We start from the raw sequence: 25,674 nt of genomic DNA on the forward strand, positions 1-25,674 counted from the left end.
TATAAATATTTTCTAACCACACACAATGTATTTGGTCCTTCAAAAGACAAAAGAGACTGTCCCTGTTCCCAAAATGCTTTGGCCCCAAAAAAGGATAAAACAGATAAACATTCTTACCAGTCTTGCAAGTAATAAGGGCTTCCTGTATGCTGCTTCTCATAAATGCAACTGTTATCAATTTGTTCAGAATTTGTCCAAAGTTTGTAAATCAGTAGGGCAGGGATTGGGTTTCACATGTTTTGCATGGCAGCACCTCAGTGAATTACGGAATCTCTGTGTTGGAAAGAATTTTAGGCACCATCTAGTCCGATCTGTGCCTCAAATACGAATCCCTTCTAAAAACATCCCCCTGAAAGATGATCATATAGCTTCCAGTGGAGGATCTCGAGAAATGAGGAACTCGTTACTTACTGGGCTAGTCGATTAAGACGTTTAGACCTTTGAAATTTTTCTTATTGAACTGAAACTTGTCTTTCTGTAATTTCTACCTAGTGCTCCTAGTTCTGCTTGACTCATCTTGGAGCCAAGCCAACAAAAAAAAAGGAAAGAAAAAAAAGTATAATTTGTCTTCCATAAGACAGCTCTTCAAATATTTAAAGATAGCTATCATGTTAGTGACCACCCTCTTTTCTGGGCCATTCCCCATCACCTCAACAACATCTTCTCTTCTCTAGGCCAGGTACGTTCAGTTCCCTTCGTGTATCATGGTTTTAACAGGTTGTTATTGTTCAGTCATTTCAAGTAGTGTCTGACTCTTCATGACCCTGTTTGGAGTGTTCTTGGCAAAAATACTGAAATGATTTGCCATTTCCTTCTCCAGCTCATAATAGATGAGAAAATCAAAGTAAACAGGATTAAGTAACTTGCCCAGGGGCACACAGGCATTAAGTGTATGAGGCCAGATTTGACCTTGGGTCTTCACGACTCCAGGCCCAGTGCTCGAACCACCCGCCTAGCAGCCCCATTGGCTAAGATCTAGCATGTCCTTCCTAAACTGTAGTTCCCACCCAGCACTTGCACAATTCTTGTGGTCTGACCAAGGAGTCTTAGTCCATACAGAATTTTGTTCCCACCGGTCCTAATCCACGCTAAAAAGGCGAAGAACTAAAGGACGCATTTTTTTTTCCTTTGTCATTCTTTTCCACAAATAGAAAATTCCAGACTCACTCCATCTAATAGTGGCTAAGTGACTAGCTTTCCCTGTGATGTACTTTTCCACAAAAACGGTTAGTATACTAATTAAAAAAGGACACTAGTGGGTGAAGTAGCTCCACAATGTCTGCAATCATTGCTAACTATCACAGTGATGGAAGCTGAATTTATGTTTTCCATACCTGTAACTTTGGCTGCCATTCATTATAGAGATGAGGTCACATTTGTTCGAAAATAGTAAGAGGAGGTTAGATGTGGCAAGTTAGACCAAAAAAAAAAAACCATAGATAGGAATCTTTGTGAAAATGCAATGTCTCTAAATTCAAAGTCATCAGGAAATTTTTTTTTAACATGTAAAGCAATTTTGTACTGTATCTCTTCCTCATGCTGCTATAAGTAAGAGCATTTGATAAAAGCTCTTTTTGTTAACATGTTGTGGTTCTCAACATCCTGGTTTTTTCAAGGCCCTCTGTCAACTAGATCAGGGCTGTCCAACCTTAGGTTTTTATTGAAACAACAGACAATATATTTTGATTTGCCATTTTAGTGAGAGCTCTGCAGTAGCCTGGCTTCATTTAGTAAAGCATTTATGTAAATTTCTATGCTTGTAGGTGGGCCGCATTTTGGACAGCTCTGAACTAGACCATCCAATTTTGGTTTCAACAAATAACTGTTAAAGGAAAGGGGGATTTTTTTTTAAGAGAGACAAAGATACAGCAATAGAATACATAAAAACATACATTATCCTCAATTAGCTCCTTGAGAGAAGGAACTCGGTCACTTTTAAATTTAATTTGCATTATTAACAATTTCTCCATCACTCTGTTAAGTCTAGTCAATCAACAAAACAATAAACCAAGCCTTGGTCTGTAGTGTTTGCTGATTTCCAAAGTGTAAATGTTCACACTGAAAATGTAACTTTTGCAAGCTGGCTCTGGCATATCCTTAGTAAGAGGTCAAAAGAGCTTCATTCCCAAGGATGTTTATTTCTGTATTTAAAGTCCCATTAAAGTCCCCCTCTAGTTCCTGATCATGGAGGAAATCTTGGTTTTTAAAAACTATGCCAGCGAGACACAAACTCTGCTGGGCCTTCTAAGCTAGAAGAGCTTTTTAATATGGATCCAGCGCTGGGCAGGATGTTTGTTGTATGAACACCAGCTTGGCTAACTTTAAAAAGAAAAAAACCTCATCACCAGGTTAGCTTCAGTACAATGAATTTTTTCATCCACAACAACTCATAAAGACTAAAGAATGCAAGGGTTGCAATCTGAGTTGGTGGAAGAAAAAAAATTAGCTGTCCATTGGATTCATACTCATTTACATACTGCCAAATCACTGAAAGATAAAAATATACTGAAATAAAGCAGATGTCTGAATGTACTGTACAAATGCAAACACATTGGCAAGAGAACTAGCTGTCCAAATCTTGCCGCTTAATTTAGCAAGGCAGCTAGGAAAAGAGGAGTTAACAATGTTTTCTACTTCCAAACTATAGAACAAAAACATATATGAATCAGAACAGCTCTGACGATTCAGTTCCAGGCACCACTGGACAAGTGAACATTGAGAAATGATAAAAGCAAATGCGTGAGATTTTAATCATGCCCTTAAGAGAAGATTTCCAGCAGTCTAACCAGCCATCAACCAAGGTCTGTCCTGTTCACCTATGACAGACCCAGCATCAGATTTCCAAGACCAAATTTACCTGGCCCTAACACCGTTGCAACTCTTGAAGAGGTAGGAAGAGAGGCAGGGTTACTCACTTCTGTATTCTCTTGCAGTCCACACCATAGTAGAAAGGAGTATAATACTCTGTGGACAATTAAGCACTCTGCACATCCATGAAATGATCAAAAAAGTTGCCTACAGCAACATACATTTCTGGTCCAGACATGTTATGATTTTATCAGTATGGGGACCTCCACCAATCACAACTTGATAACTTATGGTCTAAGGGAGTAGCTTAAAACATGGAGTGCCTGTGATAACCCTAACCCTAACTGTATGATTCTGACTCTATCAGAAGCAGGATTTGAACCCTGGACTTTCTGACTCTAAGGCTATCAAAAGGCACAGTGGATAGATCACTGGACTTGGAATCAGAAAGACCCGAGTTCTTATCTGGCCTCCTTAGTTGTGTGACCCTGAGAAAAATCACTTCATTTCTGTCTGCCTCCATTTTCTCCTCAGTAAACGGGAATAACGGTAGTACCAACCTGCTATGGGGGCTGTTGTGAGGACAAAACCTTAAACCTCTATCTGTAGCAATGCTACCAATTATTCCTATTCACTATATGAGGCTGCACCTCATTATCTTATATTCAGTAATGATGTCAACAAAAGCAATGTTCATTGTGGCCATTTTAATCAATCACATTTTAATAAATTTCCCCTTGAATAGAAAACATATAAATATAAAAGTAAAAATAAATATAAAAAATATAAACATAAATATCAAAAACACTAGGCTCACCTCTTAGACCTCTAGTTTAGTGGTTCTACCTTTCACCTTTCTTTCAAGTGAGTTCTGAGTTACCAATTCCCTTATTCCATTGATTCCAAACTGTATCTTTAAAAAAAAAAGTCATAACACATTAGATATCAACGTAAGAAAAAGATAAAATAAATTCAATTGGATGCCAAAATGTAATAATTGCAAAATACAAAATTGCTTCCAAATAAATATGCCATTTCTCAAAAACTATCTTTCCAAAAGTGTAAGAAAAGCAATTTTCAAGTTTTCAAATAGGAAGGAAACATAGAGTCCAATGTGCCAGGCACTGTGCTAAATACTTTAAAAATATTATTTCATTTAAGCCTCACAACAACCCTGAGAGAGGGATTCTGACAGAGTGAAGAGCATTAACTAGCCTTGGAGTCAGGCTGACCTGAATTTGAATTTTGCCATACATACTCAATATGGCAGCCAGGTGGTCTATTAGAGTGCTTGACCTAAAATTAGGAAAATTGGATTCAAAACTCCTTCATGTTTTGGTACCTCAAGAAGGCAAGTTAAACAGAACAAACCAAAAACACCAATACTCCACCTGCTGGAAATACTTCCGGGCAGATGGTGCTGAAATACCAAGTGTGCATGAACGGGACTGAAGATATGAATGCTTTCGTTATATACCAGTACTATGAGGATAAGGATTGGCCTTGCAGTTCCACTGGAAAAAGGATCTCCTGGATGAGAAAACCTGCTTTACCAGGGTACATCAGGAATCCTCCTTGCAAGTTGTAATCTTATAGAGCTGCCTAGAGCACCCAAAAGCTAAGTGATTTGTGCAGGGTCAACGGCCAGAATGCGTCAGAGAGACGATTTGAACCCAGTTCTTCCTGGCTCTAAGGCCAGCTCACTGTCCACTTCACCACATTCCAGTATTACAACCATTACAAAACTGGAAACAGATCTCACCACTTAGAGGCAAAAGCTTTATACTGCTTCTTATCAAAGGTAACCTTAGCTCCAAGTTGCACAATTACTGACCAATATAGGACAATCACACGAAAGAATTAAATCAACTTTGGGGAGCTGCTGAAATCTGAAGAGAAAATGGTTGAGAAACCTTTTGGCATTGAAAATCTTTACTTAAAATAAAATTTCAGAAATTATACCTAAAAATGAAATGGATATAATGTCTCAAATTAATTTGAAAAGGAGATGGACATACTTAGAGTGGAATTTTGAAAAACCTTTTGGAGTTTGATGGCAGCAGTGATACAAAAAAAAAAACCTGGTATTTTCTATAACAATCATAAATTAATGCATTCTCCCAAATTATTTGAAAGAAAGTGTAAAATCATTTCAGGATTTGCACTAAACACTATAAGTAGCAGGCTTTGCCATTAGAAAGAAGGTAGAGTTATCAAGGAATGCTCTTCAGCAGCAGTATCGAACTCCAGTACAAACAGATTCCTGCTGCATCCTGTTTTTAGAAAACTAAAAAAACATCATTGATATCGTATTGTGTTTTCATTTATCTTGTTAAACATTTCCCATTTACATTTTAATCTCATTTGAGCTATGATAAGTCTAAGTCACAGCTCAGCTGTAGAATATCATGCCCACTTAGAAAACTGTTCTTTGTTTAAAACAAGCTACCACAGTAATAATATCAAAAGTGGGCAGATGGGTGGTGCAGTGGATAGAGCACCAGCCCTGGAGTCAAGAGGACCCAAGTTCAAATTTGGCCTCAGATACGTCCTGGTTGTGTGACCCTGGACAAGTCACTTAACCCCAATTGCCTCAAAAGTAATAGTATAAAGAACAATGGCTACAAAACATGGCATTTTTCAGGGTGAGTTTAAGCCTATTAAGGCTCTGTCTAGCCTTAAATTCATTATCATCTCTCTGAAACAGAACAAAGTATGGCTTCCAAGTTGAAGCCAAACCAAAACATCTTTTTAATCATTTGATACGCATGTATAATTTCAAGCTATATGCTTCCACTGGAAATATATTGAACAGTTCCTTCATTTCATGCAATCCATAAAATATATATATATATATATATATATATATATATATATATATACCAAGCATGTCAAGATCACATTAAACAAGGAGCTGTGCTCTATGAGCAAAGCAGAATTGCAGTAGCTCAAAAGAAACATGAGTTGTGCAAATTTAGAGACTTCTTCGATCCAAATGTTCATATAGACTATTCGTGTCCGACCTATGGTAGAGCTTCCAAGATCACACTGGTCTGATACACACTGTAGCTTCACCCCCAACATAGTGATGTTTTGGTCCTCTTTGAGAACAAAGGACAATAACCATAAAAATACCATTTTAGACTTAAACGAGTCTAAAATTCTTCAAGTATGCTAAGAAAATAAAGGGACTGGCTTCAGTCTTTAATTCAGAGGTCACATTAAATTGTTGCATGATGACATACCTATAAATACTTTGTGAGATACTTTCTGGCATCCTAAAACGAAGGCTTAATGGAAAGAACACGTTTGCAACAACTAACACAGATGTGATAGCATTTTTAATGTATACTTTTAGACCTGTAAAATGGACAATAAAGACCCACACAATATTAATGAAACATAGGGCCCACCATCCTAAGATACCTATGAAAAGATTAACATTTTCTCACGAGAAAAGGAAGAAGAGGACATATAGACATTCTTGGATAAACAGATAAGAAACCTACAAAAACTTTTGGAACAAGAAACATCAGTTCGTACAGCAATAGTAAAGTCTTGATAAAAGATACAAGCCATTGGATTTGTTGAATATAAGTAAAAGTTGTCTGCCTCCTGATAGAAGAGGTGATTAAAATGGTAATGATCCAAGAATGGAATCAAAAGGCCCTGAATGGGTTATGTCTTATAGAACTCTGCCATCAACATGTCTGTAAAAAAGCATTTTACAGATGGCATAAAAATGAGGGTTTGTGGAAACAACAGCACACATTTATTAGACAGTTAATGTGTGCTAGCCACTGTGCTAAGCAAGAGAGAGAAAAAGGCAAAAATAACTCCTGCTCTCAAGAAGTTCACAATTTAATGAGGGAGACCACATATAAACAACTATGAATGGACAAAATACAGACAGCCTAAATGAGAGGTAATCTCAGAGGCAAGGCACTAGCCTACAAGGCTTCCAATAGAATGGGAGAATTTAGCTGCCACTTGAAAAATGCTTGGGAAACCTGGAAATAGAGACGAGAGAGCATTCAGGGATGAGGGACAGCCAATGAAAATGCATGAAGTTAAAAGATTGAGTGTCTTAGGTGAGGTGTAGCAAGGAGGCCAGTGTCAGTTGATACTGGAATTTTGGGGGGTGAGTAAAGTGTGAGAATACTGGAAAGAGGCAGGTTAGGAAGGGCTTTGAACACCAGAGGATTTTATATTTTATTCTAGAGGTGGCAATTCAGGTCATTGCCATCAGAAATTATAGAATCAATTTGTATTGATATAGATTATACAAATAAATTATGTAAACTGTTAAATCATCACAGGCTATAAAAATTTAGCAACTACCAAATATGTAGCAAGACATGACCTGGTAGCTAAAATTACAAATCAGAAGTTTACCATCTTTCATGCGCTAACAGACAAAATTTGTAGGGGGAAAAAAAAACACAATAAATTTAATTGGAACTAGACCATTATCACAGGTCAAAAAGCAACCTACAGCTGCCCAAATATAATGCTGATCCATAAAAACTTAAGAACAGTACTTTACATAAATGTTCCCATTTCAAATGCACAAGAGAGGCTACAGCTGCACAATAGCTAATAAACGCAGGAACTCCAGATATCCTTTCTCTACCCTGCTCAGGATCATTTGGTTAACTAATTTTATCTTTAGAAAATAGTCAGAAAGCAAAACAAACAAACAAACCACAAACAGAAGTGAAACAAGACTCACTAGCAAGTGCACTGGCAATTCTCCTAAAAGCACAAGTGAGTAATAATGACAGTCATCACACTATAAATCTTGCAAATTTACATATTTCACTTTTTGAAGTTTCTCATTTCTAGGTAGATTCCAGGTTTCCAGGACAAGCTCATCAAATTCATGATCTGGAGGAGCTGGCACATAGTAGGCACTTAATAAACGTTTAACAATTTAAATAAATAGCACAAAGAAATAGACAAACCTGAAATTCACACTTGTAGATCACCCGCAATTACCTAGACATAACACCCATTCATACAAATTGAAAAATTTTTAATACTTATCCGCATACCAAAGTAACATTTATGACCTCCAAACTATGTGGAATGAAGAGATTTCGAAATACAGGGACCCAACAGCAACCAAAACCATGTGGAAATAGAGTGAGCTATCCCTCACCTCCACTGTCTTGTCTGCTATTGCAGCTGAATGGAAGATGCTTTCAGTGAGACTCAAAAACGGCTTAGATCCTAAAACGCTGCTCAATTGCAAAGGGCCTTTATTTTATGCACCTGTGCAAATAGTCCGCAGAACCTCAAATAGAAAACAGTATCAGTACATTGAGTTACCCCAGAACCATCATCACCTGCACTCCACCCCCAAAGATAATGAGATAATATAAAAATAAATGAATAATACGTTCCTGGCTTTTTGTTTGTGGGTCATTTGCTTTCTGGACAAATTCCTAATCCCAAAGTTTCTACCTGCCATTTAGCACCCTTCAAAACGGCTTTGCTCTGTTGTCAGTTTGTATGTGCTCAGGGAATGCTAATCTATTATTTATACATATTTTGGAATATGTAATAATCTGAGTAACATATAATTTGGAAAGTAAATCAGCTGCTAAAACATCATATACAACACATTCCAAGTGTTCTTGTAGTCACAAATAAAAATGACATTTGGATTGTCAGTGGTTTTTGAATTATTCAAATCACTGTCTCCATTAGCAGATAAATTCAAATTGTCGATAATGGTAAATAACTTTGGCCAAGGAGTGTTTGGTTTGGTTTTTCAACTCATTGGAATTAGAATTTCCAACCCCAGCTTTGAGATACCTGGGGGAAGTTTTTGTTATCTCAAGGGAAATAATAAACCATTCCAAAAACTCTGAAAGCAAAATTATTTCTTAGTTAAAATACATACATACACACACACACATGCACATATATGACACACAAAACTTTTAGTGGAGTCAGAAAATGAATAAAGCTGAATGCTACAGACACAAAATTGAATCACAGCATGGACTACACCCACTTTGCCCATAAGCTGAGCTCCTCATATCATACTTGAAAATTTAAATACTTTCTTCTGGCAGAAAAAAAAACCATGTAAAAAGGGTTATTCGTCTTCCTGTTTTGGCCAGGCTAGAAGTATATGGGCTAGCTGATTTCTCTACTGGTGAGTTAGCAGCTTTGACCTGCCTGCCCCATTTTGGGCCTGGGCCAAAAGGCCTCTCCTTATGCAAGATGATTACTCCCCTGCTCCCAGTGGGCTCAACCCCCAATTGGCTTAGCCCACTGCAATGCAGAACACCAAAGCCCCAGACGCCTAGAAGTCTCAGCCTCTGGGATTATAGGCATGTCCAGTTGATTGTTCAGATATTACACAAATGAAGACACTGATATTTACGGCCATGATTTTTCTCTTCCATGTTTTTTGTTTCTTTAAAGTACCATCTGTTCCTCAAAGTGTCATTTGCCAAGCTGTGAATGAGCATACAATAATCTAAAATCTTTTGTCCAGTGTGTAACTAGAGCTCTCAGTAGTCTCAAAGTGGCTGTTTTTTTAAGTACTTGGTTTTTATTTTTAACAAAAGCTGGTTATTAAAAACTTGTTTTTAATTATGTGAAATGTTTATTGAGTTGAAGTTGAGGTTTGCCCAAAGGAGAGGCAGAGGATAGTGAAGAGTGGCTTGAACACATTAAAAAAAGAAGGAATTATTCAGAAGTAGTTTGGTGGCACAGTAGATAAGAGTACCTGTAGTCAAGACTCATCTTCCAGAAGTTCCTATTTGGCCTCAGACACTAGGCTTGTGTAACCCTGGGCAAGTCATTTAATCTTGTTTGCCTCGGCTTCTGTATTTGTAAAATGAAGCAGAAAAGGAAATGGCAAACTACTCTAGCATCTTTGCCAAGAAAACTCCAAAAGAGGTCACAAAGAGTCAAACACAACTGAAGCAAAAATAAGAAGTATGAAAGATTTCTTCAGGTTACATACATGTAGGACAAGTCTCACATGATTCTGGAACCTCTTCTTATATTTCTAGGTTCAGTGTAGAGTATTTCAAGGAATCAACGTCATGCAAGCATAGCTCAAACCACCATCTGGTGTATTTTTTACCAACAGACCAGAAAACATAAATCAAATAGCAAAGATTTTAATGAGTATAAAATAGCAAAGTAAATAACAAGGGAAGATTCCTCCATATACAAAGATGTGTAATTTCCCATAGATTCCCATACCACTGGTAGGAGGAGGAATATTCTTTAGATGACTCAACATGCTAGAGCTGCATACCAGCTGGAACACTCTGTCTCCGAGTGATGGCATATTTCTGCTCCTCTGCTTCTCTCCCACAGTGGCAACTGACTGCTGCTTTTACAGCTTCACAATGATGCTTCTCTACAGAGCTACCTACTAGTCATCTCTCTTGCGGGATTCTCTCCATTGAGTTAGCTGTGGCCATCTGGAGAATCTCTCTTCTACTTCGAAGGAAATATTATTGCTCTTTATCAGACTACCCAGTCAAAACATGCAAATCTAATCAACATAGCTCTTTTGTGAGGGAAAACCAATCAAACCCAGGTGGCAAGAAAAGAGCCTCTCTGATCCACATCACAGTCAGTGTTTCCTTACCCTGGTCTCAGGGAATTTCCCAAGGTAGGGTTGATATTTAGGTTAGGGTAGATTCCTTTTATGTCCTTTCAGGAATTTGCCTCCTTTTGCATTTTGTCTTCCTCTATCAGATGGTAAGTTCCTTGAGGGCAGGGACTGTCTTTTGTCCTTCTTTGTATCCCCAATGCTTACACAGTGCCTGGCACATGTTGTTAAGTTGTTTTTCAGTCATGTCCAACTCTTCATGACTGGGCACATAATAAGCACTTCATAAATATAAATATTGTGCTAATATAATATTAGGAATACATCAGTGAGGTAGGAACTTTGATCGAGGCACAAGGCTTGTGAGCAGAGCCACAGGGCAATGTAAAAGGTCATATTTTGTTTAATAGCAATGGAAATATTGATATAATTTGATTATTGATCCAAGAGTAAGAGCCTATGGCAGGGGGGCAGGGGCTATTGAAAGGAGGTCAGAGGGAAAAGGTGATGGCGGCACACATGTAGTGGGCAAGGCACTCTGCCTCTAATTCGGGTAGCTGTGCCCTGGTAAGTAGTAAAGCTGCCGAGTTGAATGGATTAATTTCCCTGGGGTGGAGGTGGGAAGCAGAGGGTCTCTGAGGGTCAGGGTGAGTTGCTATTCTTTGCAGGGAGAGATAGAGAACAGAAGGGACTATGGCAGGATATGTGCATAACTGGGCCCTGGTGTTCTCGTAGATGAGAAGCAGCATGAATTAATCTTCACTTTGGTCCCTTGGTATCTAGCCAGCCCCAAGGCCTCATCCCATTTAGTCATCCACCAGGACATTAGAACCTAGAAAGAAGAAGCATCTTACTATTTTTCCTGCTCAGTCTACTATTTCCCAACAGGAACAATGGCCATTGACTTCAGGAGACCAGATGGGGAGAAGTGCAGTTTTAAGTCAGGTTAATAAAGAATTATTTTATGAAAGATGGTTGGGGCAGTTAGGTGGCATAGCGAGTAGAGCACCAGTCCTGGAGTCAGGAGGACCTGAGTTCAAATCGACCTCAGACACTGGACACACTTACTAGCTGTGTGACCTCAGGCAAGTCACTTGACCCCAATTGCCCTCCCTTCCCCCCTAAAGAAAAGGAAAGATGGATTAAGAAATTCCTAGGATCTTTGAAGTGCAATACATAATTCCTACAGTGTTTATCTTAAGCCATGAACTATAAAATTGTGAAAAAGAAACTATTAATAACTGAAACAATATCAGATAATATTTGAAAGCCCCTGGAGGTTTCTATAACTACTATAATGCTTCACTCCTATTAGAATATAATAATGCAGAAAGAGCTACTTGCCAATCTTGATTTACATTTTCCCATGGTAAAAAAGAGTATCCATTTTTTCAACTATAAAAAAAAGTTTTACTTTCAAACTAGAATAATAATAAAGTATTTTCTGATATTTTGATGACCTCTACAGGGAAAAAAAATATTTTAATTGCTTTGCCCAAATTCTATTTTTAACAGGACTGTTTTCAGTCAAAAAAAGTTAGAAATAAATTTATTTGTTTTGGTACCTCATAAAGTAAACAAAAAGGTGAACTTTATATTTTTCCTATTATAAATTTTTTTAAAAAATTCAAATGGGCAGTAATAACTTTTATCTCACTTGTTCTCCTTTCAGCTGTGGAAAACTTTTAGGCCTGATAACCACTTTCAGAAACTGTTATCTGACCAATGCAGAACTATTTGAAACACGTATGGAATGCTGTAATAAAACATGAGAATAGTTCATATATAACTTCAAAAGCAGTAATCATGGAACATGGATGTTTTAATGAATTTCAAATTTCAATGAAGAGACTAAACACTTAAAAAACAATCAGCACAGTAAAAGTAAATAAAAAAACAAGTAGATCCATACAACACTTACAAATACATATTTCTTCCAAAAGAAATTTGTATTCACAGATTTAGGCAGCAAATGTTTTACATCAGATTCCAAAATATGTGCAGATTTTGAATCTGTAAAAAAGGGATGTGCACTGGTAGAGAAAAAGAAAGCCACATAAGACCACTGCCTTGCCCAACAATGTATCTTCTATGAAATTCTGCACCAATACGTATTTTTCCGTAACACATTTTCCTCCATTATGAAATGAAATTCTGGACATGTCTGCATTCAGCATGAAACAGTTCCCTCTTCAAAACACTACTTCAAATGGTACTATGAGTGGCTAGAAACATGACTTAATTTCAACCCCCCAAAATTCATTATCACCAACTGCCTACCTGACTTGCTGGAAATAACATTTATGGCCACAAAAAGATATTATATAAAATCAAGTTAAAAGATGATACAGTAGTTAATGCTGCAAATATTAGCCTGCTCCTGAGAACTCAGCTCTAGCACCTTGGGGATTTACTTTACTTCCAATGAAAAGGAGTGTGTATACTCATTTTGGTGTCAGAGGTTGGCCTCTCTAGTTCATGGTAAAAGTAAGCAGCCATTGGCAGTGATGGACATTGGTCTGCATAGATCTGAATGGCCTTCATGTCATGTATTCTAAAGGCTTCAAAAAACAGGTTAAAACTTGGTTTTTAAAGGTGGAGTCAGTTATTTGTGTGTATGAATATATATATATATAGATGTATGAATGTATGCATGTGTATACTATATATGCATATTTCTATTTCCAGCAGTGATTCCAAAATATCTGAAATTTCCAGATTAAAAGAAATCAAGTCAATAGCACTATCTCTGTAGTCCAGCATTCAAGAGCAAGTTAATACACAGGCCTTGGAATATATAATAAAGGGGGCAGGAAATGGCATTTTGAATATTAATTTTCCAAAAGCTAATGCATAACAGGGTAAAGATAAGTCATAGCAAATGCCTCAAAAGGATCAAGGCATTATGGCAAAATATTCTTCAGAAAGCAGTAGCTGAAACCTGGAACACTTTTATTTACTACAATGACAACTAACTCTGGACTCCCCAAACTGCATTTGAGCTAATAAAAAATATCAAATTTGAAAACATCAAAGCCTTGAGTTTCAAAGAAAAATTTGCTGTAATAATGTTTATTTACTTCTTATCACTTCATCGAATCCCCCCCAGTTCTATACAATATCATTCTTTTGCTTTTTTTTTAACTTTTAACTCATTCTTTTTAGGAGTTACTTCCTTTTTTTCTTCAGACTCCTAAATACACCAATGAATAAGTTAATCAACCCCTGCACAATTATTCTAAATGCACAAGAATCTAACTCTAAGCTCAGCTACTGTCAAAAAAATGTGACGTTTTTTTCATTCATGATAAACTCTTCTCAAGAGCCTCCCATTTCCAATTAGCCCTACACTTTACTGTATGGGTATATCAGTTAAAAAACTATGAACCAACCTCCCACATCACCTAAAAATAAGGGAGAAAACCAAGAATAAAAGAAAAATGGCCATCCAAATGTGAAGGGCAGTACACTAAGATGCCTTTTAAGCAAGATTGCAAGTCAAAAAGAAGTAATATGAATTTTAGTACAACATTCTGATCTCAAAGAAGCCAAGAGTGACAGGATCACTCACTCTGCAATACGGTAAGATACTTCAAAAGCTCTAGTCTCAGCTACTAGTCTGAGAAAAAAGAACCTTCCAAACATAAAAATATTTTCCCGTGTTATAACTTTACCAAATCAATAGCAAATTGTTTATGTTCAAGATACATGTGGTGTGATTGTCTTCTTCCCTTATGATTTTAATTCAATATTCCAGCTATAAACCAAAAGTGCTTTAACTAGGCCACAGTGAGATTCAAAGTTCATAACATTCATTCGTGAGGTAGTACTCATGTATTCGCATTGCTGGCTCTCAAATGCCACCAGGGAAGTGGACCTATTTATAAAGATGCAAACTGAAGGTGTAGAACATAAAAAAAAGATTTTGTTTTCAGGTAGGTCACCAAAAAGTAGCAAGTCCTTCTCACAAAGGTCAAGTCACAGTCACTGGATAAGTCATCTGAAACTTCTATAAACTGTTTATAACCACAGCTATAAACTAAAGTGCTTTAAATTTTGCTTCAACATATTTCAGTGATTAGAATCCTATTTTGGAATTTGTTAGTGCAAGACCTTATGAAATTGAAATGACAATATTAATAGGGCAGAAAACACTTCTTTTTAAAAAGAAACTTCCTCTGAATGTTGTGAGTCAACATTCTATACATACTAGAAGCTGCTAAACTTTTACTTTTCATATCCACACTACTGTTACAGAACTATACTCAAACTTAGCATTGAAGCTGTATTACCCTGAAGCACTACATGTCAAAACTTCACGTAAGAAGTAAATATGAAATGTGTGACTACCAGCGAAATTTGTACCAACTCAAATTCAGGCCTTCGATCTTTTCAAAACCTAGTAGGTATTTATGACTTTTCTGTAAAATGCAAGAGTCCACTATCTCACAAGTTATAGATTTCACATTGACACTGAATTCACAGAAATGTAATGCCCTACTGTTCTTGTATCAAATGTGGAATAATTCATGAGCATTTTATGTGCTCTATGGGAAGATAACTTCATTTCTAATGACCAATGGATGCCAATATATAAAAGGTCATACACAAGGCGGAAATCAAGGAAAGAAAAATGATCACACATTTTCAGTTCATTTCATGCAAACTGGGCACAATGTGGAAAGAACATTTACAAAGCCCCTTTTTTGGGTTAAATTCTCACAATAATGGCAGACCAATATGCAGAAATATCTGCATGAGTTAAAAGTCTATGGCAAAAAAGTAACTGTGGAGAATCCACAGATCTTATTTTTCTTGTAGCAAAGCAGGGATGTTGATGTTCCAGCCAATGGCCTGGCGATCAAACCCACAAGTAAACAGGTTGCATATTGGATGATCTTCACTCCAAGCTGAGCAGCACACCATTCTTCTGTGGCCCTGGTAATAGTCAAATGAACCAAAATTAGTGTCCAAAAACAAGATCTATAAAATGGCAACCAAATTAGCACTGGGGATAAGAAAGGCCAAACCATGGTCTTCACCTCCAAAGAATTCACCTTCCAAATAAGCAAACAATGCATAATGCCAAACATATATCTAAAACATAAATGAAAGAGAACCTCAGAGGGAAAATCCCAAGTGGAATATTGGGGAAGATGCTGGAGTTCAGAAGAGAGGTTAGGGTTAGATATAAAGAAATAAGAATTATCTGTAGAGTGATAATCAGATCCCAGTCTCAGTTTCTCATCTATAATATGAAGTCTAGATGGCCTCTCAAGTCCCTTCCAGCTCTAAACCTATAGTCTTATGATAAGATGGAATAACTAGACAACATCTAAGGTTTCTGTCAGCTCCGAAACTATGATCCCATGATCCTGACAAGATGCATTTAAATTACTATATGGACAGTAGAAAAAAATACAGAACACCAGTTTTTCAAACAAAAAGATGGAATGATGGTCTAATCTAATGCCTACCAAATTTATGTCCTAACAGAAACTGAATTATTGGAAAATATTCCAAAATCATTTTAAATATAAATCTTCCTACAAGAAGTCACATACATATGTACACATGTACCCATACATAAAGATATGTTAAGAAATAATCGATGATGGAAGAGTAATTGGGAAGTAAAAGTGGTATTAAGAAAAAGAAAAGTGCATCAAAGAATTATTTTTTAACAAATAATCATAAACAACAAAAAAATCTGGTAAAGAATAAATTAAGACACAACAAAAAATGCATTTTAAGGGTCAGAATTATCCATGAAGAGCCCTAATAAATTATTTTGATGCCTCAGGTGCCTCTGAACTTTTGCAGGTGCTGACCAGTTACAATGCCACAACCAGCCCCTCACAAGAAGGTGAACACCAAGTCATGAATTTCTCTGGCCATGAGCAACTCATGCAAATTAACATAATTAGAGATCACAATTGATTTCAGGAATAGTTGTATTTATGAAATCATGGAATTTATGAAGTATTCAGGTAGTTTGTAAACATTTGATTAAGTGATATAAATAGTTTAAGCAGCGTTGTCTAATTTTAGACCAAAAATTCACTCTACGAGCATCAACATTAAAGATATTCAGCCAACTGGGAAAGCAGTGTGATGAGACAGAAAAAGTTTAGACAGAATCAGAAGACATGAATTCAAATCCAGATGATCTTGAGTAAGTGGCACATTTCCTAATGCGTAAAGTGAAGAGGCAGGAAAAGATGACTTCTAAGGCTCTTTTCCAGCCATAAATCTATACTACTAAAATACAAAAAAGACCAGCAAACAGAGCTTGATATGAAGGTTTAATTTTTTAGAAAGGGGAGGGGGTGAATTATTGCAAGTTATCTTATCATACTTATCTCTTAATGACTTTGAAGTAATAGTTAAGAATTCATTAAGTTCGTGTATATAAATATATCCTAAGGATTTAAATTGTTTAAAGGTTAGAAATTCAACCCACCATCAAGATGATTCTTATGTTGGAAAAACTGAAACTAGGGAAAGAAAAGACCAAATAAGACCAAATTATAAAACTGAAAAATCAAATCAAATACAATTACAGTGTTACATGACCAGCACAGAGAGTTACAATAGTTTTATTTTTGCCAAGACCAAATGGTTGTGATCATTGCTCAAAGTCTGTTCTCCCTACTAGTAGAGAAAGTAGAGTCTTAAAAAACCTTTTCATTCCTCAAGGTATCTGGTAGAATAAAGTGTTTCTTAAAAACAAAACAGAACAAAACAACAGAAGGGAATAAGAATATAAGAAGTGTCATCTGAAAATGCTGGGGTGGGTGGGGGAGGGATCCAAACCCACATCAGGGGGTCAGAGGAAAGCAAAATGAGACCTAAAGAAAAAAGGAAAGAAAGTCACTGAAACTTTGGAGTAACACATAGTGGGTATCACAAAAGCCTTTGTGCAGTTTTAAGCTTTAATGGCTTCTGTTTGAACAACTCTTCCCAAAAAGGAAGTAGTAAGACTCTGAGAAGAAAGCGCAGTTGCTCGTTTCCAAGAAGAATGAAGAATGGCATAAATAAGAGAACAAGTGCTGTAAGAAGCGGAGACATCTAGTAAAGTAGTCTATATGCTAGGTATAAACCCCAAAGAGATCAAAGACAGTGAAAGGCCTCATATTTAACCAAACATTTATAACGGCATTTTTTTTCTGATAGCAAAGAGGCAGAAGGAAAGTGGGTACCGATCAATTAGGGAATGACTGAACAAACTATAGTATCTGAATATAACGGAATATTACTGTACATAATAAATGATAAAAGAGAGTATTTCACAGAATCCAGGAAAACAGGAACCAACGTAGGGTGAAATAAGCAGAACCAAGAGAACAATTTGTACAATGACAACACCGTACAGAAAAACTTTATAACACTTAAGATATCTGATCAAGGCAATAACCACCAACACTGCCAGAAGGCCAAAGAAAAGACAGATGATGGAATAAGGGTGTTGAAGGAGAACTACCTTTGTAGACACAGCCACTGCATGGATGGGGCTTATGTGTTAGGAGCATTAATTTTTCCCACCTCTCTGGTTTTTAAATGGGGATGAAGATCTTCTGGAGGGAAGGAAGCAATGGTGATGCCAAAAAAAAAAAAAAGAAAGAAAGAAAAAAGTGGAGAATCATTGAAATTTTTTTTTAATGCATAGGAAACAAGAGAAGTAAGTTCAGAAAGAAGCACAGATAAATGGGACAGTTTTAAAGTAATGACAATTGTTCTTTATTACAATAAAACAAGCGGTACAGAATAGAAATTCCCAATTTCATGGATAATTCTCTTTTTGCATTCTAATTTGTATATAAAAATTCTCCTTTTTTGGTATTTAAGTTCAAGATAAAAGCAGGTTTTAAAAAAAGCAAGCTGAAATCTGAGATCTTGTAACAGAGATCCACCACAGTTTCATGTAATCTTTTTCTGTTCTACTACATACATGAAAATGCTCATGGGGGGTGGGGAGAGAATTAAGTTCAGAATAAGAAACAAATTTTTAAAAAAAGGAAGGTTCTAGAGCAGGAGTGGGGAACCTGCAGCCTTAAGGCCATATGTGGCCTTCTAATCCTTTTATTGTTTGAGAAGTTTGGATTCAAAGGACCACACTTGAGGACCTACAGTGAAGACTATCAGAGCAAAATGTTCTATAAACTGTTAGATGTGTCACTGTATCAAATATTTTTGCTTGTTCCTGTCACAAAATTTCAATTTTGGAAGAGGAGGATAGGAGGGTTTTGTTCATTTTTCAAAAATGAATATGATGCAAAGGATGAGACATCAATATAACTTTTTTTTAAATAAAAGAAAAAAGAAAAGGAAAGACTGAGAGATGGAACCTAAACAATACTACAATTTTAGGCAGATTCAGAACTAGTGGAATGGCTGAACCCAAACAGTAGACATGAATGGTTCACTCTGAACTTGGACCTCCACAAGTTCCTACTTGGGACGCCTGACCACCGTATGCTGGTAACCATGAGTTCTCAAAAGCTATGCCAGTGGAGAACAAACTCTGGCAGATTCTATTTATCATATTAAAGAAAGGTTTCAGGTATGTCCTTAACAATATAGTGAATAGAGGATCAGAGAATGTGAGTTGGAAAGAACCCAGGACATCTTCCTTTCTACCTCAATAAGTTCAGTTCTTATCTTAGTCTTTCTCTCCATTCTAATGTCTGCCCTCAAATTAGAGAACTTTGAACATACATTACTGATTTTGTGTTGTGGTTGAGAGCTGAGCCTGAAGTCTAGAAGAGTACCTGGCAACTCCGGCATTTACTATCTGTGTGGCCTTGGGAAACTATCAGAGATTCAGAATAGAACCTAAATTAATAAGGATTTTTATTTTTTTAAAAAACATCATTAGGTTTTTAACACAAAATTAGGAAATTTCTGCCAACTCTTTATTCAATAACTCCTTTTGCATGGCTCCTTTGATGTTTAAAAATCTCTCTCCCTACTTTCCCCTATAGCACAAGTCAGTTATTGTGCATGACTCTAAACTCTAAATTGTACATGCTCTAAACAACTCATTCATGCTAAAGTATTAATATCTGATAGTGCTTAATATCATATCCCTCTCTACAAGGAATAATAGCATCATTTTAACATTGATGATAAACTGATACACATTTGTGTATGTGTGCGTGTGTGTGTGTGTGTATGCATGTGCATGTGAGTATACAAATGCACGCAGATGTTTTGCAAACTTTAGAGGACCTACTAGTGACCCTCAAATCAACTACATAGATAAAAGCCATGTGTAAAGCTGGCCCTAGTTCAGGCCTATTATTCAATAATTAGTTCATTATTTAGCTGTCTGATTTTTCAATGTATACAGTTTCAAATAATTTATAAAATTCTGAGCTCATAGTTACCCTTCATTAAAACCATAGAAGAGATGCAGTGCTCATTATGAAAAGTAGTAACTTAGTTACCTGTCTGTTACTTCGGGGGAGTCTTGCTAATCGTACTCCTGACATATCAAATAATCTAACTTGTCGGTTGTCATGTGGAAGGGCAATGATTCTTTGACCAACACACACATTAATCCTGCAGAGAAGAGATAAAAACTGTTTATATACAGAACCTGTCAAATAGGACTTCAAGGAACAATTTCTGAGTCCACTAAAAAAGAATACTAACTACTTTTTTGTATTTTACTGAAAAATACGGTATTAGAGAGATTATCTGAAGTAAGGGACAAAATTACTTATCTCCAGCTCCACTCTATGCAGCTGGTACTCAAAACTAGACACAAAGTCTAACCCATTGCATTAAAAATTATCTGTAGTTTCTACCCACTGTCAAGTACATAATACAGAAAGAACCTATTTTTTTTTTAAACGTACCATCCCAGGCTGATTTCAGTTTTCACAAGTGAATGTGTATTAAAGGTCAATGACCTGTAATGACCTAAATTCTCTTCCAAAAAGATTCAGTTACAATCTAAATTAGATATTTTGGGAAACTATATTCAACACTTTTCAAAGCATTAAGGGACTACTTTTTTATAAATCTCTGCATAACAAATAGTTTAATTTTACCTGTTTATAGCAGAGTCTGTTCGGATAGTTGCAATTGGGGATCTCATATTTTTCAAATCCCATACTTTTACAGTACGATCATCACTGCCTGAAACAACATTGTCACCCACAGTAAACACAGCAGAGGTCACAGTGCTAAAAATAAAAGATAAAACACCAATTTAAAAATTCAATTCAGATTGATTTGTTTTAATATTTTCATAGACGATATCATGTACTGTCCCATATAGAACACAACAAAAACTTTTGTAAATTTCTAAGAGAGTTGTTGATGTGTTGATTCACATCATGTAAAGTGATAAAAGTGATAGTGTCTTCTGCTCAACAAAGTATCTTCTCATACTTTGAAAATTCTCTAACAAATTTAGTAAATCCCATTCCTTTATCTTTCATCAAACAAAAAAAAAAGTTAATTCTGGCATCCTAACTTCTTTTTGCTAACAAAACAACAACAACAACAACAACAACAAAAACCCCCAAAATGGAAGAGAAACTAGTGAAAAAATACAGGCTGAAACCTGCATGAATTCCTATATATTTGAGTATGTGAGAGATTGAAGAAAATTATATGCATATATATGTTCAAGCGTAACTTTTAATCAAATCAATCAGATATATACTTGTATACGTGGGCAATCAAAATAATGTATTACCTCAGGGTCTTACTGTACATTTAGACAGAACAATATGACAAAAAGTTATAATCAGAACCACTCATTGAACTTTTCTGCCACCAAGTACCTCAAAGAACCATTAAGAAAAAAAATCAAACCGTCAAAACTGAAAGACTAGGTGAGTCCTAGGGAGCCAAAAAGAACCCAAAGGAAGAGCCAAGAAAAGTGTAGACCAGGACTTAGAAAATCTGGATTATTTTAAAGAATGGCAGGAATAGGAAAAGGGGGAATGGGAGGGATTTTTAATATCTTTTAGCCTTATGCATCTTCTATAATTTATTACTGTATTGGTCTAAATATGGACCATCAAAAATGCCACATCTGAGATTTCTTGGAAAGGAAAAAAAAATTAACATCCCCTGAAAATAATTACACAAAAATTCATGCACTGAAAAAAATCTTTTCCATAAGGGTTGGGTGTTTTGTTTTTACCATTTATTTTGATTCCAACAGAGGTCTGATTAATTTTTTTATCATTACCTTCTTCACCTGAGTTATTTTTGTTGCCTTTCTTACTAAGATTGTAATTATAGGTCCCACTAAGGTTTTTTACAAGGCAAATTTTGGGAAGAATATGGTTTATATCTGCATCAACATGACTCTCAACCTAAATACAGTGTCATATACATCTATAAGTATTTATGTAGATGTGTATTGTATGTATATATATCGTATGTATGTATGTATATGCAAATATGTATAGTACAGTATATAGTACTAATTCTTAATGGCTAAAATTTTAAGGAACAAATTTTAAATATTATTCAAAAATTACTCTGGTCTCCGATGCTATATCTAGATGTAAATTAAATAAGACATTCAAAGTTATACTCAATAGCTTCATTATTTTCCAAGATCTTTGATTCTTTTTACTTCAACCAAAATAGGAGTCTTTCTCCACAGGAAAAACCATACCCAATGCCCTTCTAGTGTGGGAAATTAGCTTTCCCTCGGCTAAAAATTAGAAACAGAAAAGGATTTCATGAAGCACTGTGCTTGAAACTCCATGACAGAAATCTTACTTCTTCATATAATAAGTTTTGTCTCCCTTTCTTTTACTTACAAGAATTTTATTTTAAAGATAAAATAAAACTCAGATTCAGATCTTTAAGGGCTTAAGCAAACAGTGAGTTTTCAGTTCTTATAAGATGTGAGGTACTAGCCAAGCTTTATGACCCTTGGGAGCTATATAATACATTTAAAGTTTTTCAAAGTGACTACTGAAGTTAAAAGTAAGATGAACCTACAGCACACAAATATGTTGCTACCAGCTCAACAGCCTCAGAGTCACATGGGTTATCAACCTGGTACCCTACTTTAAAAGAGTACTGACTACTGACTGTTTGGATAATATATGAATCACTTCTCATGTCTACATGTATGAGCTCATAAATCAAAAGCTTGACTAATTTTCACCTATTAGATTTACTGGCATATTCTCTAGTTGGGGTCATGCACATCAATTTCTTAGAATTCAGTAACTCTAATTTAAAATGTCAGTTGTTCCTGTCACTTCTGCTGTACTATAAGAATTTGATTTCATGTTCTATTCAGACTACTGATTAAGATTAGCACTATCCGTGTCACAATGGCCCAGTTTACAAAAGCCTTCTTAATTTAAATTGACATCAAATTAAGCTCTAATTAGGACCAAACTCTATTGAATTGATGATACAAAGTTTCTCAATGTAATACCGAAGTGCAGCGAAACTATTAATGGAAAATTTGACAGGACACCTGAATCAAAGAGCTTCACCAAAACTTTCCGATCATCTTCTACATACACAACTACTACACACACAGTCAATGAGAGGTCTAATATGTAACTGAGTAGTGTTTTTGTCTATTTTTTTTAAAAAGGTCACATTTTCTATTTTCCAAGTATGTACCCTTTCAAATATATCTAAATAAATATAAATAAAATTCCTAAAACAGACCATTTCATGACATCTTTTCCAAGTTACAAGGTAAGCTTCTTGTGGGCCAGGACTAAGTCATAATACCCTTTTCTGGTATCCCTGTAGCACCCAGCAGAGCACTTGGCAGAAATTCTGGATTAACTGATGGGACAAAAGCAAACTATGGTAACTGATGTCTTTAGGTTACAATAACAGAAAAGTGGTTGGCCATAATCGCACCACATAATACACTAAGTGATATCACATAATAAATAAAGTTTAGCAAAACATCACAAAGCATTCCTTTAACTTTAAATTTATCTAGCACCTTAAGAATTTACCAGCAGAAGGATAGGGCATAAAAGGAAGAAATCTTGTCTAAACAAATCATATACATTCTGTCTCTGAGTCTGGTTGAACTCTGATTCAGATGCCTTTGGATTTATTGGAAATCAGTTTATTTTATTCACTATCAGAAAGTCTTATTTTACTCTGAAATCCATCAGAACTATAAGAGTAACTGAAAATTGCTATTAGCCTACAGTGAATAGCAACAGGCAATATTCATCCAAGGTGAACAGCATCCAAAACCGTCTTAGTCATCTGTAGGGATATTTAGTAGAGGTTACCTGAAGTTTTTTGGTACTCAAGAACCAAATGAAATTTGCTGACAATATCCAGTTATTAAATCTTACCAGAGAACTGAGATCTTTATAAAAGCTCACAAAATACTACAAAATCTCAAATCTGACAGAACCAAAAATGGTGGATTCCTGCCCTTAGAAACACAGGAAGAATCAATGCCCTGCGAAACTCTGGCAGTCTATGGCACATAAAATGAAAAAGCTGATACTCACACCTAGATTCTTTATAGTCTCACTTACAGTTTATAGTACCTATCCCTGGATTTCCTTGGAATCTGCTTAAGGAAACCTAGGATCTTGGACTTAGAAAAAGAAAAAGGAAGCCAGATTCCCTCAAGCAGTATTTTCCTTTAGCATTATGTCCAGAGTTCCAGTTTGGGGGAAAAGGAGTGGCTAGAATTCTGAAGGTAAGGGGAAAAAACTAAGCTTGTAGCATGGTTATTAACAAAAAGAATACTAGTCTCTTTCAACAGGGCTGGATTTCAAGCTCTGATGATTACTAGCTATCTTATTTTGAACACGTCTGAACTCTTCTGTGCCTCCTCAGTCTCATCTGTAAAATGAGGAAAGTGAGATTCCTGGATCACAAATGTAGGGTCAAAAATGACCTCTTTGATTTATGAGGAAAATGAGGCCCAGGAAAGTTCAGTGATTGCCCAAAATCCATCCAGGTAGGAAAGCCGAGATGGCAACACAAGCCCTCTGATTCCAAATCCAAACATCTTTCCAATACTCTATAGTACCACCCATCTATCATGAAAAAAGTATTTTGTAGTTCATGTTATATAAAAATGAGTTATGAGTTAAAATGATCTGTAACTGTTCCTCAACAACAACAAAAATCTAAGCTATGCTTTTGTAAATAAGGAGAGAATTATCTCAGAAAATGATCTATCTCTTTCTCCCCTCCCCCAACCGCTATAGGGGGGGGGGGGGGAAGAAGACAGAATTTATTTCATTAGTGGAGGCATCTATCTCCCTGTAAGGAAGTTCCTTTCAACAGTACAGATCAGCAACTCTTTTGCAGTTTTGAGAATGTATAACTCTATGGAGACAATAATTCTGGAAGCCATTGACGTGGATGAGAGGAAGGAGGGTCCTTCATGCAGCGAAGAGAAAGTAGTTAGCTGAGATATCATAATTACAAGCGTGAGCTTAAGCTCTGGCTGTCACCTCTGATCTACAATAATATGAGCACTAGCAACATCCCTCCAAAAAGAAAAATGTGCTTGGTGGGGAATCAGGTGAGCAATACCAGATCTGAAACAAAAAAGTGAGTCTTTCTTGATCTTGCATGGAACAGAAGGCTCAAAAAAATGAGAAAATAAACTTCCTCACACCAGAGGCCCTGGACTAAGAGATGTCTAACAAGCAAATCCTAAAAGGTCTAAAAATCTCAACAATCTGAATGCAGATCAAAGCATATTTTTTCACTTATTTTATTCTTTCTCAAGTTTTTGTCTTTTTGATCCGTTTCCGTTTCCACAACTATGACAAATATTGAAATACGTTTTATATGATAGCACATGTATAAACCATATCAAACTGCCCACCATTTTCAGAAGAGAGGGAGAAAAATTTCAAACTCAAAATCTTGTAAAAATGAATGCTAAAAAAATTTATTGATAATTGAGGAAAAAAATATTTTTAAAAAATGAAAAAAGAATCTCTACAATGTGAATCAACTTCAGCTAAAAGCCTAACAGCTTGATTCCACACTCACCTTTAAAACGCTAGAGAGAAACTGACTCCAGAGAGAACCAAAAGAAGGTTGATCAGTCAGGGAAAAGGAGGAGGTAGCCACAATAGATTAGGACTCAGAAGTTTTGAAGACTTGTGACTCTTTTCTCGGTGTTTCTCATGCCTCTCAACATGCCCCTGAATCCCTTTGACCTTCAGTTCCTGAAACATGTCTTCTACTTATATTCCACCTACTTCACAGGGTTGTGGGGACAAAAATGCTCTATAAGCATTTTAAGTGTTGAATAAACATGAGTTATTATT

The 25,674-nt window shown here is 36.1% G+C and overlaps 1 protein-coding gene across 1 annotated transcript in view; it reads right to left on the reverse strand.

Moving 5' to 3' along the window:
• Positions 1–12,200: 12,200 nt before the first annotated feature.
• Positions 12,201–25,674, reverse strand: part of WDR37 (WD repeat domain 37) — a 100,004-nt gene continuing 86,530 nt past the window's right edge. The window contains exons 12-14 of the mRNA XM_036760307.1: positions 20,455–20,589; positions 19,846–19,960; positions 12,201–15,334 (exon numbers count right to left, since the gene is read on the reverse strand). Of these exons, the coding sequence (XP_036616202.1) occupies positions 15,203–15,334; positions 19,846–19,960; positions 20,455–20,589 (382 nt within the window). The 3' untranslated portion in view covers positions 12,201–15,202. The remainder of the gene's footprint in view (positions 15,335–19,845; positions 19,961–20,454; positions 20,590–25,674) is intronic.

This window comes from Trichosurus vulpecula, chromosome 5 (assembly GCF_011100635.1).
Source record: "Trichosurus vulpecula isolate mTriVul1 chromosome 5, mTriVul1.pri, whole genome shotgun sequence".
NCBI classification, from domain to species: Eukaryota; Metazoa; Chordata; class Mammalia; order Diprotodontia; family Phalangeridae; genus Trichosurus; species Trichosurus vulpecula.